Source organism: Aythya ferina (genome assembly GCF_964211825.1).
Source record: "Aythya ferina genome assembly, chromosome: 15".
In the NCBI taxonomy this organism is placed as follows: Eukaryota; Metazoa; Chordata; class Aves; order Anseriformes; family Anatidae; genus Aythya; species Aythya ferina.
In genome coordinates, this window is record NC_140314.1 from 9,789,868 (window position 1) to 9,809,841 (window position 19,974).

Genomic DNA, 19,974 nt, shown 5'->3' on the forward strand with positions numbered 1-19,974 from the left:
AACAGCTCTGTGACACCCTGACTTCCAAACGTCACGCTCCAGGTGCTCGCTCTATAGAGTCCGAGCTCTGTAGGCCAGTGTGTTACGATGATGAACAAAGATTAAACTGACCATCTGTACCAATCCCTTAGGCACATGGAACATCTTTCCTCCCATCTGTGTCAAATCGCCTTTGCTTCTCATCCAATCCACGGTGCTGACTGGGGGCAGGGGGGGAGATGTGGTTAAATGAGTAAAGGAGGGCTCTGGGATATATTCATAGAAACCCCATGAAAGCAGGAGGTATAGTTGCTTATAACTATTAAAAAAAAAAAAAAATCACATGTGCTAGCAATTAATACTGAACATAGGGCAACATTTGCTGTCCTGGGCAAGGGTCACCTCATTGCTTTCAAGGAAAAGAGGAAGAACTGGATAAGAAAGCCCTTGGAAGGCCATTTAATCTAAACCATTACAATGGACCTCCCTATCTCCCTCTCTTTTCTTCCATGTTCTCTGGTTCTTGGATGTGAGCAGTTAAAGCTTAAGAGAAGTTACTGCTACTTCTGGGGGGAAAAAGAGGCAAATTCCAGTGGATTTTTCATTTGAAAAATGGATAGTCAGCAAGACTGAGAGCATATTTGTAGCACTGTCAGACCTCTTAAGGAAGTAAAAAAGAGGTTTGGGGAATAAGAGTACAGGAAGATGCATAATAGAGAAAAATAAAACTCCTTTGGGTCTCAACCTTCTACAGAGAAGCTGGAGAAATATGGTGAGACTAATTCTGTAGCACTTTCAGTTGCATGTTCTAGGTGAAATCTGTCAGATTATAAGAGGAAAAGCTACACAGACTGTTGTCCAGCATATTTAAGAGCACTGTTATGCTTCCTGTGCACCTGCAGCACAATCAGGTTGTTGTTCTGTGCTGAATGCAATAGGATCCCTATAGATACAGCATGGCATGGGGTACTGAAATAATATCCTCCAGGCCTGTTTCAGCAATCTGCTGCTCAACATATATGTATAAAATTTGCAATATAAACACAACCTTTGCTGAACTCTCAGTCCTCCGGAATAGACAACACATCCTTTCCAGTCCCTGCAAAACCATTTTTGATGTAGAAAAACCACCAGTAAACCAAACAGCAGTTATAATATTTCAGTTCCCCCCAAAGCTAAGCTTTAAATGTCTGCTCAGCAACCCTAAACACATGAGTTACAAGGATGATAAAACATTTCACAAAGGGTACAAAAACATTTCTATTTCTTATTAAGAGCCCAAATCCATTCCTGGAGTCGTTGCAATAGTATTGGAGTAGAGCTGAATTCTTAGTGTGTTTCCATGTATTCTTGATGAACTGTTTGATTTTCTCCTTTTCTCATTCTTGATGGCTTACTGCAAGGAACCTTCTGTAGGCTTGGCGATATCACAGAAGGATGCATTATTCTTTTTTCCTCTTGTTTTTTCTAGCTGTATTATCAAAACCTAAAAGCAGACTCTCGGTTTGCCCAAAAAAAAAAAAGATAAAATACTCATAACGAATAAACAGCGCGAGCAGAAGATTTTCTAAACATGTCACAAAATGACAGGAAAATAAGTGGGTCGGAAGAGCCTGCAATAATCGGGCACGGTGACTCAGCCCTGATGCATGTTTCTTTGGTCCACTTCCCAGGAGCAGAGCGCTCCGAGCGCTGTCATTGCCACAGGAGCCCCAGGTGAGGTGCCAGCGTGAGTCACCTCTGCCCGGCACCATCTGGGCCGAGGGGAGCAGGGCAAGGAAACAGAAAGAGGAGACCTCTCACTCAGCTGCACCCTGGCAGGTCTCAAAGGCCGGGGAAGATTAACAGCAGGCAGGGAGGGATTAAAAAAGAAACGTTCTGTGCTGGACGTGGCAGGAGTGTTTTGTTTTGTTTCAACTGAAATTATTCCAGGACAGCTAAATTCTTCATTCTTTATTTCCACCTGGGGACGAAAACCTGACTCCAATAGTATAAAACTCAGGTACCATCTATAGCCATGCTTTCTTCAAGAAGAAAAGCAAAAATGATAGTAAAAAGCAATAGGAAAACCACTAAATGCTCACCATAATGGTCAGCCAGAAAGAAAAAGAGGTGGCCAACCAGTCTGTCAAATGCTTAAAATTGTAAGAGCTATTAATAACAGCTGCAAAACCACCAAATATATTTTCCATTTATTTTAGGAGAAGCAGAGCAGTTCAGCTTGTCTAGACAGCTGCTACCTTTGCTGAATGAATTTTGAAGATAGAAAAAGGTCTGTGCTCCCTCTGACATGTCTTGGGGAGTGGGGGGTGAGATTATGTTTTCTGTTGATTTTGTTGATTTCTTTCCCTCTCTTTCAAGAGGCTTTGCAAGCACTTAGATTATTTTTAGTTCTGTTTTAATGTACCCCCATCCCAGAAGGAAAATACTCAGAGAAATGTTAGAGTTCTTGAAGACTTTGATAGTGCATGCCCAAGAGATGGCACAAGAATCAGCTGTCATGCTGAATCACACGTTTACATGAGTACATGTATCTGGAGAAGGTCTTATAGGGATAAGACGCTCATCTCCTTGGTGGTGTCACCAATGAACGTGTTGAACACCAGCCAAGCACAGCCAGAAGTGATGGAGGGATCTGGCTGAAGTAAAGAGCTGTGCAGAAATAGAAGCAACTTGCTACAGACAGAGATGGCAAAGTGTAGTCAAGCTGCAGATTTGTTAAAGTGAGGACTGAGGTGTCAGGGAGGATGCCTTTGGAGACTTCAGGTATTTAAGGCCTTCATGAAGCTGCGGGGAAACAGAAATGGTGAAAGTATTCTGTGAATAGACGGAAAGGAGAAGTTTAAGTATGCCCGCTCTTCTATGTTTGACTTCATTTTGTCCCTGTCAACTTATCTTAGTTTCTTAAAGCTCCTAATTATAAAGCTGTGAAATCACAGGCGACATTTAATGAATATACCACACGTTTTCTGAGTCATTATGGTATGTGTTTATCACCTTGTTATTTAGCTCAGCACCTGGTGCTGCTCATGCTGGAAGACAGAGCTGACAATTAAGATAACAGATTGCTGACCATCCTGCTTGGCAGGTCAGGTTACAAATCAAAACCCTATGATTAACTTTAACTATTAAAATAAGGGACTCCACCTTTTCTAGTTAAAAACACTCTCCAATGGATAGAAGCCCTGGACTGCCACATCGTAAAGTTACGTTGTAATTCAGCTGTCTTTTCATTCAACTGAAGATGGCACGACTTGAAAATCCTAGTCCCTGGAGGTCACATTTAAGGCATATTTCAGAGAAATTCAGAACAGTGTCTAAAGAAGCTGTCTGTATTTCATTCTTACTGACATTGTTAAATTCTCTTGAGCTTGGCCATCGCTGCCAGTTATGAAGTTTTACAGCCAGCTTCAGTAGTAATAAGAGAAGGAGCTTTCCTCGAAATGCTGCACTATAGAAGGAAATATTTCTCTCTGTGACAAAAATTGTCTAATCTAATTTATCTAAAAACATAAAATACAGTCGTTGGATTTAAATTCAGAAGTATCTAAGCGCCATCACAGTAGCATACAGAAGATTGAATGTTAAAAGCACAGGGCCAACTTATGTATGCAGTTCATTTAAACTGGTCTGGTAATTTTATTTTTTGTTATTAGGCAGTAGAAGTAGGAACCTCTAGTTTTGGCCATGTATCATTTTTAGCAGAATCAGCGATAACTTTTCTTCTTAATTTGCCTCCATATTTGACTTTTCTTATTTTTAAAACCAGAAGAGCAACTATTTTCTACCAAAGCTGAAAAGAATATGAAAGTATCTGGCATAAAATTAAACACTGGCAGCCAGTCTATCTCAGGAGTTTCCAATTCACTGCCGAATCACAGCTGATCTGTACTCTTCTATTTATAGCTGAAGACAAGTGAGAGAGACCACAGTGAGATCACACAGCAAGAGTTGTATGTTATTACAGAGCATCTTCAACAAGTGGAAGATCAACTGTGCAAAAGGGGGGGGCCACAATATTGCTGTGAGTACTGTATATGCACGATGTGTTAAGCATACATTATCTTATAACACATTATCTATTAACAGAGGTCACTCCATTCTCTAATCATGCAAACCAGACCATGGGTAGCTGAGAACTGAAGTCAAAAACAGTTTGCTATGAACAGTTACATTTGGAAATGCAGTGTTAAATTACTGACCTAAGAATGACTAATTCAAAAGATTAAAGATGGACAGAGCTGCTTCCTCTTCTGTTAACAGCAATTTGTGACAACCACAGCATCTACTCAGTGTAGAAAATGTTATTTAAAGAAAAGTTGCTATGACATAATTATTTTCCTAGCTGCCCAATAGAGATAGTAATGAGAATTTCCCCCTTTTGCATTTTTTTCTAAGATGCAAATATCTTAACTAACAGGTACCAAGCCTACAATTCATTAAATACTTTTCTAATTATGTTTATCATTATACAACAATATAAAAATATATTTATTTTCTGAGTCTTTTAGCATAGTACTTTCACTGCCACATGGTTGAAATTGTAATGCCAAATTTTCCTCCGCAATTGATTCCAATCAAACAGGGCAAAGGAGATGGGTCTGCAGAGAGATCAATGTGAACAAAGGGATTTTTCTTGCCTCTCTGAGAGCTAACTTGTATTTACACTTCCATCTTAACGTGCACGATATCGAGCTTTGCAATTCTATCCTGAAGTTGCGTTCCTGAGGCTTCCAGGCTCCCATCTGTAGAGCTGGGGATTCTCACTAGAGCTGAACTTTTCAGGAGTTCCCAGTCCTACAATGGACACACCGACCTCCCTGGGGCTTCCAAGTCCATGGCTGTCCCCTAGAAATGCTTTCCCTAATCTCAGAAGCCTTAGGCTTGGCGCCTGGCAACTTCCCTTACAGGTACTAGTTTGGGCCACTTCCCAGCTTACAGTTTCCTTGTTATTCCCTCAAAGAGGCTGGGTATTTACAGATGAAACACCACTGGAATGTGCTTGGGATGGGAAAGGTGAATGGAAAATAGAGTCACAGCCACAAATTAACCCTATCTTGCAGAACAGCGTGTACCACACCAGGCTATGCCAATGGGACATCCCTCATAAAGCTGGGCTTGGTATTTTCCTTTATGGGATTTGCCCACATCCTGACACGTATATTTATTGAAATATATGCATCATCATACAACTGCCTCATTCTCTCTAGGATCCCAGAGTGCACTGTATGTTCCTAGAGCAAGACATAATCTGAAAAGAGAAAAAAAAACAAACAAAAAAAAAAAACACCACAGGAAGGAATTCATAGCAAGTTATATTGCATAGCTAAGATTATAGTACTGTGAAGGACAGATGTATTACTCCTTTCCATTAAAAGAGATTTTATCAGAAACACAGACAACAGCTACAACTCTATTCATAACAACAACAACAACAAAAAAAGTTGGTGGTGTTTCTTTGCACTATAGTAACAGCTAGATGCCAAAATCAGAGAAAAGTACTGGGTGTTATACATAGAAGTAGTCTTAAGAGAATTCCATGCTTAACAGAGGAGAGAAAACAGAAAATACACAGAGCAAAGAAAAAGTAGCAGGGAAAGAATCAAAACTAGCCAAAAAAGCAAAAGCTGGAACATCTGCTCAGCAATACATAGCCAGCAAGTGATTACCACTACCCACACCTTTGACATTTGGTGCATGTTTTTACACCTCTCCCTCCTTCTTACACTCACCCAGTGTGATGCTCATTGTGTGTCACTCTTGCCACATGTGCCATTAAGCCACTGAAAATTAACAGCTGATGCTACATTCACGAGTCACTAGAAACAAAGCATTTGGTCGAAGATTTAACTAAAATTTAAAATGATCTTCATTCATACAAAGGCAACAATCACTGCAGCATTTTCTCACTTCAGAATAGAAATATTCTGCTTACGCAGGCTCCTTTGCACAGCAGTACTTTTCAAATTTAGCCAGTAAGGAGAGAAAGACTGTTTAATTTTCCCACTTTGTGTGAGTCTAGGATATTTACTGTACCCATTCTAAATTTGAACACAGGCTTTCTAATTCATTTTATTGAAGGTAATCATAACCAAATGAATTAACCTCTCATTTCTGCAGTTCTTGTATAGCTTCACTTTACAGTGACCGCATAAAGCCAGGCAATCAGCAGACATACCTTCAGAGAATCACAGAATGGTTTGGGTTGGAAGGGCCTTAAATCCCATTCAGTTCCAATCCCCCTGCCATGGGCAGGGACACCTCCCACTACATCAGGGTGCCCAGGGCTTGTCCAACCTGGCCTTGAACACCTCCAGGGATGGGGCATCCACAGCTTCTCTGGGCAGCCTTTTCCATTGCCTCACTACCCTCTGAACGAAGAATTTCCTCCTAACATCTAATCTAAACCTCCCCTGTTTTAGTTTAAAACCATTTCCCCTAGTACTATCAGTATCTGCCCATGTAAAAAGTCATTCTCCATCTTCAAGTATCTTTAAGCTCCCTTTAAGTACTGAAAGGCTACAATGATGTCCACACGGAATCTTCTCTACTTCAGGCTGAACATCCCCAGCTCTCTCATAGAAGAGATGCTCCAGCCCTCTAATCAATTTCATGGCCTCCTCTGGACCTGCTCTAAGAGCTCCACATCCTTCTTGTGCTGGGGGCCCCACACCTGGATGCGGGACTCCAGGTGAGGCCTCATGAGGGCAGAGCAGAGGGGGCCCCTCCTGGCCCTCCCTGCTGGTCACACCTCTGTTGATGCAGCCGGCCTTCTGGGTTGCAGGCACACACTGCTGGCTCACATTGAGCTTTGCAGCCCCCAGAACCCCCAAGGCCTTCTCCACAGTACAACAAACCTTGCTGTACTTCAAAATACCGATAAGCTGTAATAATCCAAAAGACATAAAGGTAAGAATCCTATCTGACCTTTGTTGTGTGTTACTATCCTTAAAAAGAACTTTCGCTGTTATTTTTTCTCCATGATGAATTTACCCTAAGTTTAAAAATCCACCTTAATGTCCAATAAATATGATATAGACTAACAACCATTAGTTACTATCCCACCTGTACTACTACTGGCAATAGGTACATCAATGTCATAGCAGCAAAAGAGAGATTTCTTGTTGGTTTTGTTTGTTTGTTTTTGTGAAGTGGGAAAAGGATAAAGATTAAAAAGGCAAAGTAAGCCTAATTGGAAGAAAAAAACAAAAACAAAAACAACAACAACAACAAAAAAACTCCAAGGATTAATTATTTATGCTGGCCTGCTAATGAAGCTGTGGGGCTGCTATCAGGAGTTTATTACCAGGGCAATGTTTAGTTGCAGCATATGTATAAATGTATCTATGTAAAAGGTAATTGTTCCTGAGATTATAAGTAAGCAAACGTAATAGTGTAAAATGGTCTGAAAAACAGAATGGATCTACGGAGAATTTGGATGATGTAGATGTTATGAGCACTCTGGAGATGAGGGAGTGATCTAAAGTGTGTATGGAGAGCGTACAAAGACAATGACCGATTTTAATTCTAAGTCATTGTGGAGGTAAATCTGGGTTTTTCAGTGTTAGTTTAGCACTGTAACAACCACACAGACATTAAGCAAATATTGTGTGTATTATATTGGTAATATTTTTACCAATAAAACAAGGTTAATGAGGTAAGTAAAGCTATTTTCAATAATCACCTAGAGCAAACTAACAGGGCTTACTATTTAATATCCTATATGCTCTGTACATTAAAAAATTGCCATTCAATATTGCCCACGTGGCAGAAATAACCACTCCCAAGATAGCTATCACAGGCAGAAGCAGCTTCCACAGTTTTAGTTCAAGGTCATCCAATATAGCTGGCTTCAAGTTTTGCTCTCCATCTGGAAGGCCAGCAGTATCAGGCACTGGCAGATTTCCCAAGGAGCATGTTTCATGATGACAGGGAATGCTATTTTATAAGAACTCAGTGCCTTTTCTGTTCACAGCCATAGGCAGTAACTGTGGATGATAAAATCTCACCTATGCTATTAATATTTACTGGGTCAGAATATGCTAATATATTTTTAAATGCACAGATTCTGCACAACAAATGCTCCTGAACTTCAGTTTTTTATCTGTTCCTGTCTCACAGAGTAGTCTGAGGTTTTGCTGCCTGACCATCCATCAGCTGAATGGAGCCAACACGTGCATTATCCATTTTTACAATCATGTTTTTCAGGGTGGTAGATTTCCATGCTCTGCAGTGATATGAATCCTAACTGCTTCTGAAGCCAAACACAAGTATCCATAGCAGTAACACATTAAATGCACAAGGTGGAGGACGCTGCATGAGCAGCTCCCTTGGCTTCTGGGTCTGTTATCTCACCAGAAAAGAAAAGGGGGAAAAAAAAAAAAAAGTGGAACAGGAGAATTTCAAAGGCAGACAGCGTGTGCAATTTCTGAAGTGGTATGTTTGCTTTCCTTAGCAGCAAAGACAGATTGGAAATTTACAGTTTGACCCAAAACTCATATTACAGAGAACATTTTAGGAAATGAGCTGAGAGAAGCATGAGAAGAGAATGAGAGGGAATGCCATCTAACTATAAATGGATGCTTTTATGTACATACTGTCTACTTCGTATCAATATGGCCTGAGTCCTCAGCTTTTCTGAAAATAAACTCAGAAGAGCTGGAGATAGTAGATGATGGTTTTAAGCTGTGTTTTCATCTCATGGGCAGGTCAGAGGTGGTCACAACAATTCCTAGCATAATTGTGAAAGTTCTTTAAATATCAGCAGATATTGTGCATAGATATTTGTCTCAGCTAAAATATGATTGTATAATGTAAATTGGGGCATTATCTAATCGAGGAAAGCTTGCTTTTATAATCTGAAAATTTGTGCCACTTCGGGTAATTATCCATAGCAAGAAGGTACTCAGCTGGAAATAATGTGGAAAACCTGTATATGAAGAGTACAGCTGTCTTCAGCTGCCCTTCTTTTACTTAAAGTATGAAACAATAGAAGGGACTAAGCAAAGGACAGGTTGACAAAGGCTAATATCTTACTTGCAGTTTGCACCAAGCTCTGAGAAACATCATGACCCATTAAGTGATTGTTTCAGCTGATTTTGCTTCCTGTATTTCTTTGTATTGTTAAAAAAGAAAAATACAAATAATCAGAAAGCTGGCCTCTTTTGTACATGCTACCAATATGAAATATTCCTGTGGTATAAAGTGTGTAATCTGTTTAATTGATAGAAGAGTTCAGCTACTTCAATTGCCTTTCAAGTCACAACTTATTAGGGTTCAGGTTTCAGGCTAAGAATATAATCATTCTGCCATCATACTTTGAATTTTATTGAACTTCACTAAGCAAATTAAAACCCCACATTTTACAATATTTTTGTCAATAAAAAAGCATCACAAATTTCAAAGTTTGACAAAGTCACACTGTTTACATGTATTTTGTTTTTCAATTATTTTATTTTTTTATTACTGAGACTTGTCTCACATTATGTTTAGCACACTAGCAAGATTTTTCTACTTCTGTCTGGAAGGCAGACACATAAGAGTAGAAAGAAGTTTAAAAGCAGTACAAAAGAGAGAACAACCACGTGTATCGAAACTGTATTTGTGGTCTTCACTTAAAAATCGCTGCTATTTCATTTTAAGACAGGAGAAATCATCTCTTTCCACTGTTTTCAATGAGTTCCATGTATTTTGGGAAGTTTTTCTTTAGCACAGTGATAGGCAGACCACGTAAGTATCTATATTTGTCTTTGAGAAAACAGCAAATTTTTGGCCTGGCACTGTAAACTCATAAATATTGCTCTGTGGAGCTGTGGCCTTTACATGATTTGTGGGCCTGGTACAGGTAAAACTGCAACACCTTAAGGATGTCTCCTGAATTTTAAGGTAATGTTGACAGATATAAGTCTATACCTGAATTATCCACTGGTCAGGGAAGATGCAATTTCTGGAACCTGTCAGTAGTAGTTGTAGTCATCAGAGGCGGTCACTGGAAAAACATAGTTTTTTGAGAGCCTTAGCTGGCAGCCCACAGCCCTCTGTGCCCCACAGCCCAAGACACAGTAAAAGGTGTGCAGGTAGCTTGTGAGGAAGGAAAAAAAATCCTCAGAACTATTGGAAGAGGAAGGTGGGTACCAGGAGATCAGTCTGCGCAATCCCTACAGGCTAGGCAGCCATTTTGTGTTGTGTGGCTGAGTGCCCACCAACTGGGCAGCCATTTTGTGTTGTGTTGTTGAGCACCCACCAACTGGGCAGCCATTTTGTGTTGTGTGGTTGAGCACCCACCAACTGGCAGCCATTTTGTGCTGTGTGGTTGAGTTCCCACAGACTGGGCAGCCATTTTGTCTCATAGAAAGACACGGTGTTTATTTGGCCTGTGAGATCCAGTAGGCAGGTAGTATTGCCTCCTGTGGCTTCACAGTGGAAGGATTCCTTCTAAACTTGAAAAATAAAAGTGTGTCTCTCATTAAAGGAAGTTTTGATGCCCTTTCCCTTCTTTAACCCAAATCATGAACCTGCAGGTAGGTGAAGTCTTTTGTGATTGATTTCAGTATCATGTGAGTGACTGCTGCTGACTGGGTACCCAAATCTCTTTCAAAAGGTGGAAACCTTCTTCCTGAAGAGACAAATCTTTCAGTGGCCCAGAGCAGAAACTGTAAGTAATTTTAATTTCCAATAGAGCATAAAGTAACTTGCTTATTTAGTGCCACCACTGCAAAGAAGTGGAGCAAAAAGGGGGGAAATTCGTTAAAAATAAATAAATAAATAAAGTTTTGATATTTTAACTCAATACTTGGTTACAGAAATCCATATGATTTTTTTTTTTTTTTTTTTTGTCCAAATATAATTGTAAGTTTCTTCACTTTAATTTGAGAAAACTGAAAATCTGGGTCTGTTGAATTACTGATATGTTTGATAGACATAGGCTAACAGATCAGGTACTGAATAGAACCTGCTTAGATTTATATTAGAAAAAAGATAAATATATAGTATTAGATGACTTTGGAACACTACTGAGTATCACCGTTAAAGTCTGATATTATCAAGTCCATTTATTTTTAAACTAAATCCCACTGCCTGATTCTCTTCCTCTGATACTTTAGGTCTTGCTTTGACTTAATAATGATGATTAAGTATCTGTCTTTTCTTTCTTCACCATCCCACTCTTTCTTTCACCCCTACTGAGTGACCCTTTTAAAGCTTTTAAGAGGAACTATCTAGTAAAGATTTCTAGCTACTGAAGTGATACCAACCGTGAGTACCGTGATGTAACATTTGTGTAGTGATGGAAGAACAACATATTTTATCCTTTTTGTTGTCCTACAGACTCCATTAGTCATTGGTGTTATTTTCTTCTGTGGGGGAAGGTAATATGTGCCTCAAAATATTAACACCAACTAAAATAAGGTCTCCCTGCCTTAACTTTAAAAGCGAGCAAAGTTATCTGTATGTCTTGCTAAATATTCCCTCACTGGAGTTCACGTTGCTTTGAACAGAAAAAGATCTTCGAAAATTTGAGAGATACAATATGTAGATCACAGCTGAGAAACGGCCTTGAAGAATATTACATTATATTAATGATCTTGCATAGCAGCAGGAAAATTTAGCTGGTTCATGCACAGAAGACTGAGAAAATGCAAACTGACACCAGGCCTGCTGAGCATCCACACACTGCTAGGTTTTGTTTGTTTGTTTTTGTACTGTCTGTTATGCTAACCTGGAGCATTTCTCTGCCAAATGCCCTTATTTTATGGCTACTGCATTTGTTTGGGCAAAATGTTGACATAACTGTTAGAACATAACAAGTCTTGTTGCAAAGCTGTTTCATACATCAGTGAAGGTGAGTTTTATTATTGCACCTTGGTCTGCTTTGTGCATCTTCTTCAAGGTAAACAGTAATTTCAGTTAGCTGCCAGAGCAAGGTACTTCCATAGATTAAACCTCCATGGCTCTGACAGGGGAAAGGCTTGCTCTAATTTCTGTCAACAACGGGTCTGGCTTGGGGTGTTTTGTTTCCTTATTCTTAAGTGTAAACATTGTTAAAATACAGAATCTGTGTAGTGAAAAAAGAACTGTGGTAGTTGCTGGTGTGTGTAAGTAAAGCTGACAGGCTGCAATGCCTCCAACAGGGGAGAGCCACAGCCACCATTTGGGCTTGTGATACACTCAGAGCATAAACCCTCTAGCTTATTCCTTTTTTTTTTTTTTTTCCTCTCCTTTAAATAACAGCTACAATATACTTTGTCCTAGCTTTAGGATCTGGCTACATGTGAATGCAAAAAATAAGTAATACAGAGAAACAGTGAGAAGAATGAACCATTATTTTTTAAAAAGCAGATACAGATGTAATCCGTGGCTGGATGTGTAACTGATACGGAATTAGTGCATCATATTGTTCATGCTTTTGTAAGAACTAAATAACACCCAGTTTAAATGAAGAGAATTTCTATTCTGTTGCTAACAGCATGAGAGAAAGAACAGCAGGAATACAAACATACCACACATTGTCTCTGTTACTATATGTATGTCTTATCCTTTGTTATAATAGAACAAAAGGCTAAAGTGGGCATACAAACTAAAGCGATCTTGTTCTCATTAATGCTATCTTCAATTCTATGGTCTGGGCACAGGTGTAGCAGTACTAGTTGGCAGCCACATGTTCAAAGCCAAGTGAGTTTTAAACCTTTCTGACACAGTGCAGTTTCATGTAGTTGGTTTTATAGGTCATTCATTGGAGAATCTAGTCCTGTCAAGAGAAACTAATTACTAAAATTCATGACCTACATACAGACTTCTTGTCTTGGTATACTGGCAATCCACTACTTCAGGAAATAACTGAAAAGCAGTAAATATGGCCACATATAAAGTCTTCCACAGTATGTCTGTGAATGAGAGTTTATGTAATTTGCCTAAACAGGTACAAAACTTGGACCACTGAGGTAACTGTGATTTGTGCTGTTAATCTCAGCAGGAGGTTAATGTATTCAGGTTAATATATGTTGTTAAAAGACAAATACAGCCGGGCCCCTGTCATTGTAAACTACTCAGAATGAAAGGCAGTAAAGAACAGCTGCTGACACACTAGTTGGGCACCACTAGCAACATCCTTACCATTCACTGTTTTTGTCAGGAATAAAATGTAAAAAACATTTTTACAAATTAGACAAAAGTCAAATAGATAATTTGCTGGACTCCAAAAGGGTATTAAGGGAAGCATGTTCTAATTCTGGAGGTCTTTGTGTGAGAGGGACTGCTTTTTGTTTCACATATAGTGCAGCCAATATAAAGAATTTGCTTGTTATAAATGGGCTTAGAAAGATAGGAAACCTACAGGGGGCTTTAAAAATCATGATCAGTGCAGTCTTGGGTTGCAAGCAGAGTGCCAGTACAGACAGAGATGTATCTCACCGTTTTACCCTGTGGTGTTAACAAACTGAATTTTACTTCCTGAACAATTAATGAGCAGAGCCAGGACATTGTGCTACAGAGAAGGGAGGAGTCAGGCTAGAAACATGGGTGAACATCCCTGGAACAGTTGGTGTGCTGCTGCTGAAGGAATGAGAGGGGCTGTGGCACAGACCTCAGTCTGAAGGCAGTGGCAGCAGCAACCAGCTTAGCTTTCCAGGACTTAGGAAATACAAAGTAGTAGAGCCATCTCTGACAGTTGCTGCCTCTGTCACCTGCCTGCTTTGCTAATACCTAGGACCAGCTTTAGTGGAGACTTTGATACAGCTGCTCAGAAAAGCTTTGCTCACTGAGACAGTGGACAGCTGGGGAGTCCTCCTGGGTAGCTCTAGGCAGGGCATGTTTGGATATCTAAGGCAGGAAAAGCACTGTGCACAGAACGAATGTCAGTTATATTCCCTTTTCAATAACCAAGCTCCTCTGTGTTCAGTTCATTACTGCAATACCTGCCAAGCAATACAGAGGGGTGAGTGTGATGAGTGTGAGCACAGGGGAAATGAAAAGAACAGACTGGATACAAGAACAAATAGAACAAGGGGAGAACATGCAGAAATATGACAAGCTGGTGTCTACCATGGCTTTCATTCACTGGGACAGTTTATTTCTGTCCCAGTGAATGAACATGGGACAGAAATAAACTGTCCCAGTGAATGAAAGCCATGGTAGTTTATTTCTGTCCCAGTGCTTTGTTTGATATAGAAAACGTTAAGAGAACTGTAGGGTTCAATTATGTGGCTTTTTTCAGATTAAATTTATGTACAAGCCAATTATCAAGTACTAACTTGATTACCAGGAGCAAATATGACAAAACTGGGTTTGTTTACTGTATTTGTAGCACTACAGCACTGTTAAAGGTCAGAGTAACTGTAACGAGTCATTATTTCCAAAAATCTCTAAGCAGTGACTGTATATATGCTCTGTGCTGTTTGCAGGTAAAGCTTCCTACGTCTGGCAGCACAAGTAAGTCAGGGCCCTGAAATTAACCTCCAGTAATAATAGTTAAAGTGCCAGTCTTATCTTTTTACCTTACAAGCAGAAGAGATGATCTCTGGAGGTCCCTTCCAACTGAAACCATTCTGTGATTCTGCGAGATTTTTTTTCCTGGTAATGTAGCTTCATTATTGCCAAGAAATGGTGTTCAGCAGGTTTTTAGACCTACTGGAGTCGGCCTGTCAGCAAAGGCGCTAGTTTCTGATCTCCAATAGTCAAAGAGAGATGGGACTTCAAAATAATATACTCCCTATTAATAAGTCCTTATCTTCTAAATTTAGTGATAAAGGAATATAAACCGTACTGACTTCATCATCAGAATGGGATTAATATTCATTAACCTTTAGTGGGGCTCCTATGCCTGACCCTTTTGGCAGTTTTGAAAATCTCTCATGGAATCTTACTATTTAATTTGATGCATCAAAATGTGTTTTGTGTTCAAAACTTAATAGCTTCCATTTAACAAATGTCAAACCTTGGCTGCTTTTAGTCCAGAACACAGTGTGCTCTCTTGTGACATGAACTAAGACCACTAATGAAGTGAGGAGCAAAGCCTGAATTAGCTTCAGACAAATATCATTCCCACAACGGACTGAAGTCAGGTATAAAAATATGCTCTGTAGACACACACTTCACTAAAGTTTCCTTTTGTAAGTAATAGATCCATTTTATACAGTCTGCAAATCATGCTGAATAGAAAAGGTAATTTCCTCTGCAACTACAAAAATCATTTCCCAGCGGCATTTTGCAAGCATTCACCTAGCTGGAATGCTCTTTATCTTTCTTCCTTTTAAAATGTCAAGCAGATTAAAGTCTTCTAAATAGCATCCTTTCCTATTTTGATTAATTTTGCATAGTATTTTCCCAGAAGAATTGATACTTACATAAACCTGAGTTCTGATTCTCTTCTGACTAAGACTTCCCGAAGTCTCTGGATCTTTGCCATCTCTAGCTCAATTTCCTCAGGCATCATTGTTGTTTCAGCCATTGAAATTATGTCAAGTTGATCTGTGTGTGAAAGAAGAGAGAAAATGAATGAAGCTAGTCCAATTGTCTTAACAGGGCTTTTTAGGAATGTGGATTTAATCACGGAGCTGTCTGGCTGTGGAGTAATTAATGCAAGTAGTGGAGAATAGCTGAGTGCTACATTGACTGCTTTCTCTATTGTTTTGCTTATTACTTTTGATGTAATCATTTTGCAGTCAAAGAATCCCTAAGCCAAAATGACTTAATTTCTAGTCAGAATCCATCACACCTCTGGGGAATCCTAACCCAGTGCATAACCAGCTACTCTTCCTTAACTGGTATCACTACAAACTCTGCAAGTATAGCCATAGCTACAAAACTCATTCAAAGCAATTACTTTCAACTCTGGAGTCTTGTCTTGGCCCAAGTACAGGCCATGTAAAAAGATGCAGGTTTCTTGTTTTTAATTATTGGAACTCTCTGTGTCATTCCACTATCTCAGTGTGAGCAACAGCCCAGACCCACTATAGAAGAGCCAAAGATAGGGATAGAAATGACACAAGGCCTAATTCTTCATAGAGCTGAGTGTTCCCACTGAGGGCACTGATTTGTTTCAAACAAAATTTAATCAGGATTTGAGACACTAACATGTTGAGTGCCTGCATATTTTGGTACCCAAATGCAGACATACCCCTGAAAGCAGGCCTGTTTCAGCCCTATTGGTTTGAAAAATAAAAAATGGAGAGGTCAAAATGTATCATCCATGACTAAGCAGAAAACAGGAGACAAAAAGCTGCTTGATTATTATGAGACAAAATCCAAAGTTTCTCATGACAGACTAAGCTGAGAGGAATTTCTGACAGAAACTTGGAGTAGGAACAGAACTACAAAGTCTCAGCAAATACAAGCTCTGCATCAGCGTAGTTCACAAACAGCTGTTCTCTCAAAATGGAAGCAAATTAAAGAAATTCTGGAGGATATAAGGAAAATAAATTTGACCCTAATGTTTTTGTTTGCTTGTTTGTTGTTGGTTGTTTTTTTTGTTTTTTTTTTTTTAAATTATATTGTCTACTTTTTTTGGCTTCTGTTCATAATGAAGAAAGTGGATAAATAAATATTAAGAAGCGACACAATCTCTCTCATGAGAGAACAGCCATTTCTCCGCAGTTGTTTTTAAAACTCAGATTGCAAAATTGTTGGTAAAGTAAGGCTATCTTGTGTGTCTGAACACACAACTACTGCCTGTAGAAGATGGAATTTCCTATCAGAAATCACTGTTTGTTGGAGCATATTTACTGTAGGTATAGCCTAGATGTCCTAAGAAGCCTTGTTCCAGCTCTGTCATTGATGGCTAGCTCCACAGCGTAAAGCTCATGTGTCTTTTGAAATCCCAGCCATTAACTTAGGTGGTGAAATAGAAGCTTAAAAACGTGGAGCCTCTAGACATGTTTCAGGAAGGGTGAGCCCCAGGGACAACACCCTCAGGGACTGTATCCAGACTCCTCCCTTCACACCCTCAACCACGTTTGGGAATGAGGAGCTATAGCAAAGTCTGGAACTTAACAGCACTTAAGTGCTGTCCTACCACTAACAGGTGGTCACAATTATAATACAATACTTGAGATGTTTTATCAGACAGCATTTAAAAGAAACTAGGACAAAGATTCTGTAAGTGTAGTACTGCCCCTTGTTGCTTTTCAGTGTTGTGGAGTTATTTTAACTGCCTGCAGCAAAGTTAGCTTTGATGCAAATAATTTTTCCAAAAATATTAAGCAGGATATAGAAAGTTATTCTGATGCTACCATGAAATAAAGCCAATAATACCAGTTATTAGAAGGATAAGCCATGAGTATCACACACACACAGATAAACGCATATACATTTTAAAATTAGTTCTCAAGAACTCAGGAAATAGGGAAAAAGAAGAAAAAAGGAACTAATTTATTTCCACTCTGCAACTGTAGCTTAAGTGCCACAGTATTACCCCTTGGATCAGATCAGGTATCATAATGTGATTTCAGTAGTTCAGGAGGGAAATCATGGACAAACCTTATGCCGTATGTGTTTAGAGACAAGGCAAGAATTATTGTGACAGCAGTAGCTTAGTCTGACCTCTTGCAGAACAGTCACAGATTCTCCTTCACATCCCACTCAACGTGTGTTTGAACCAGATAAAATAGTCTTGAAAGCTATCCAAAATTATGCAATGATTTCAAAATAATCCAAAATATAAGCAAGGCACCACAGGTTTGAAAGTAGAGGGAAATAAATATAGAAACCATAAGATCTTAGTTCACAACCTGTCTCTGAACTTAGAGATGCAGCTAGAACAATACAGACATAGAAGGAGTAGTGGAGTTTATCTCCATAGCAGCATGTGTGCTGTGAGCATTACTGTAAAGAACTTAATTCTCACAGAGATTTCAGACTGGAAGGAGTATTAGGAAGAAGATGGATGAAGGCAACTTTGAGACAAAAAACCAGGGCAGTTGACATAGGAAAGTATATGAAGGTGAGAATGCAGAGAACTAAGCATGGTATTCTGTGGTGCTAGAAGAGATTAACAGACAATTCTAGATGGGTATGCATGGTCTTCCAAGGAGATGGGACTGAAGGATATTGGCCCTGCTTTATGCATGTTCACTTGTACGCTGATAAGGAACGAAGTCATTTTGCATCTCCAGCTTTATGTAGACCTCCATTCCTAACACATAAAGAGTAAGTAAGCTCCTTTGGCAGCTGCTAATTTACTTTATATAGGTGAGTCCCTAGGTCTGATAAACCCAACAATGCTGCAGTATGCCACCCGCTTTGGCCCTCTCTATAGAGTACACATTAAGGCAGGCAGTATTTCCTGAAAATCCTGAAACAGTGCAGCACAAGTGTGCAGATACTCTGGAAATACAAGCCTCTGAAGAAATCAGGATTCCCACCTCACACCTTTACCTGTTTGCATATGAATTTCTCTTCTAACTTTGTGGATAACTGGCCTACCTGGCAGCAGCAATCCTAATGGATAATTATTGTTCAGAAAATGATTTGTGCTCCTGTGATGAAAGCTCTTGGGAAAGAATATGTTAACATTGTTAAGGCTTCGAGTAAAGTTCTAGCTCTGCCGACACCTTTAGTGCTCTGAGACATGATTCGGAACAGCTTCACACAGAAGCCTCTTGCCTTTTCATAACAGAAAGGAGAAACCTTTCATTTTGTTTAGAGTTGGCATGCATTAGTCAACTATTTTTTCACATATATTGTTATTACAGAAATCAAAGCTCTGTCTCCGATAATGAGACAAAATTCATAACGTGAAAGTGGGGGCAACACAGATTAGTCACAGCTAGTGACAGGACTGAACTATTCTCTGAGCTCTACAATCTCCAGGATAATTTTCAGTGACAAAGAAACAAGTAAAATATTATTACTGTATGCACAAAAGGATATTAACATGAAAATAATTGCTACATAGAAATGAAATTATCAAGCTATTACATATAATGAGCAGGACTGAAGAGGAAGCTACTTATGCATATTTTTGCTTCAATTTAAATGTAGACTGGTATAGTTAAACTGGGCATTAACTTAATGATCACACTGCATCCTCAGTGTGCCAGTGAGAAATGGAACATTAGCCACCTGTGATGAGAAGCAACAAAAAATAAAATGCTTATTGAGTTGATAAGTACAAAGAAAACTTTAAAAGAAGCCTGAAACAACAGAAGGAGAAATGGGAGAACACATTGTACCTGGTGTCAATAGTTTCAGACAAATTGGTAAGAAATGCTGTATGGAAAAATTAACCATCAGCAGAAATCCTACTGCTGTCACTTGATGCAAGCACCCTGTTGTCTACTGAGCAGCTCCCTGTGCTCTAGAACCATTAGCTGGTTTAATTATAATTTCAGGGTTTTGTTATCATCATCTTTGTCAAAGTCAGGAACGTGGAGAATGTGAGGTGTATCAGTAATGCAAATGGTCCTGAACCCAAAACTATGTCATTGTTATTCTGATAGCATCATAGATTGTTGGTCATATTGACCAACAATCAGAACTCTGCCTGTAACAGTGCCCACTTCGCAGTACAGGCAGTAAGAGCTGAGTTGCTTATGGATACACGGCAAGTCTGTGTCAGAGCCAAGGTCTGCTGAATCTCAGCATCTCTTCAGGACATCGCTTATCCTTTCCCTTGCTCATGAGTTTGCTGCACTTGGAAGCCATCAATCACTCACTCAGTCTTGAAGAATCATCCCAGTCATTTAGCAGCAGAGGAGCTCCAGCAAAGGTAAGGGTAATGACCCAGCTTCCCTGCCACTCTTCTTCATCTTTGATATGAAGGAAGTATCTTCAGTGAGATTGTGTTTAGTCAATCCATGACTTCTGAGAGCTCTTGAAAGGATTGAAGTGCAAACCAGTTGCATGGCTTCTCAAACATAAACACCACTGAGCAACAAACCTGCTCCTCAGCCCACCCAGCTACCGTGCTTCAGCTGACAATGATTTTAAGTCACTGCCAGTCCAGACTGGACTTAAACTGAGCAATTTGAGGCCTATTTCCACTCCCATAAATTGTCCAATAAT

General features: G+C 39.5%; 2 protein-coding genes across 2 annotated transcripts in view; one reads left to right on the plus strand and one right to left on the minus strand.

The window, feature by feature from the left end:
• Positions 1–19,974, minus strand: part of BMERB1 (bMERB domain containing 1) — a 51,024-nt gene that overhangs the window by 10,522 nt on the left and 20,528 nt on the right. The window contains exon 2 of the mRNA XM_084537032.1: positions 15,318–15,441. Within this exon, the coding sequence (XP_084393158.1) occupies positions 15,318–15,441 (124 nt within the window). The remainder of the gene's footprint in view (positions 1–15,317; positions 15,442–19,974) is intronic.
• The window catches only part of PDXDC1 (pyridoxal dependent decarboxylase domain containing 1), a 76,377-nt gene continuing 66,724 nt past the window's right edge, over positions 10,322–19,974 (plus strand). The window contains exons 1-2 of the mRNA XM_084537025.1: positions 10,322–10,499; positions 10,580–10,633. Of these exons, the coding sequence (XP_084393151.1) occupies positions 10,488–10,499; positions 10,580–10,633 (66 nt within the window). The 5' untranslated portion in view covers positions 10,322–10,487. The remainder of the gene's footprint in view (positions 10,500–10,579; positions 10,634–19,974) is intronic.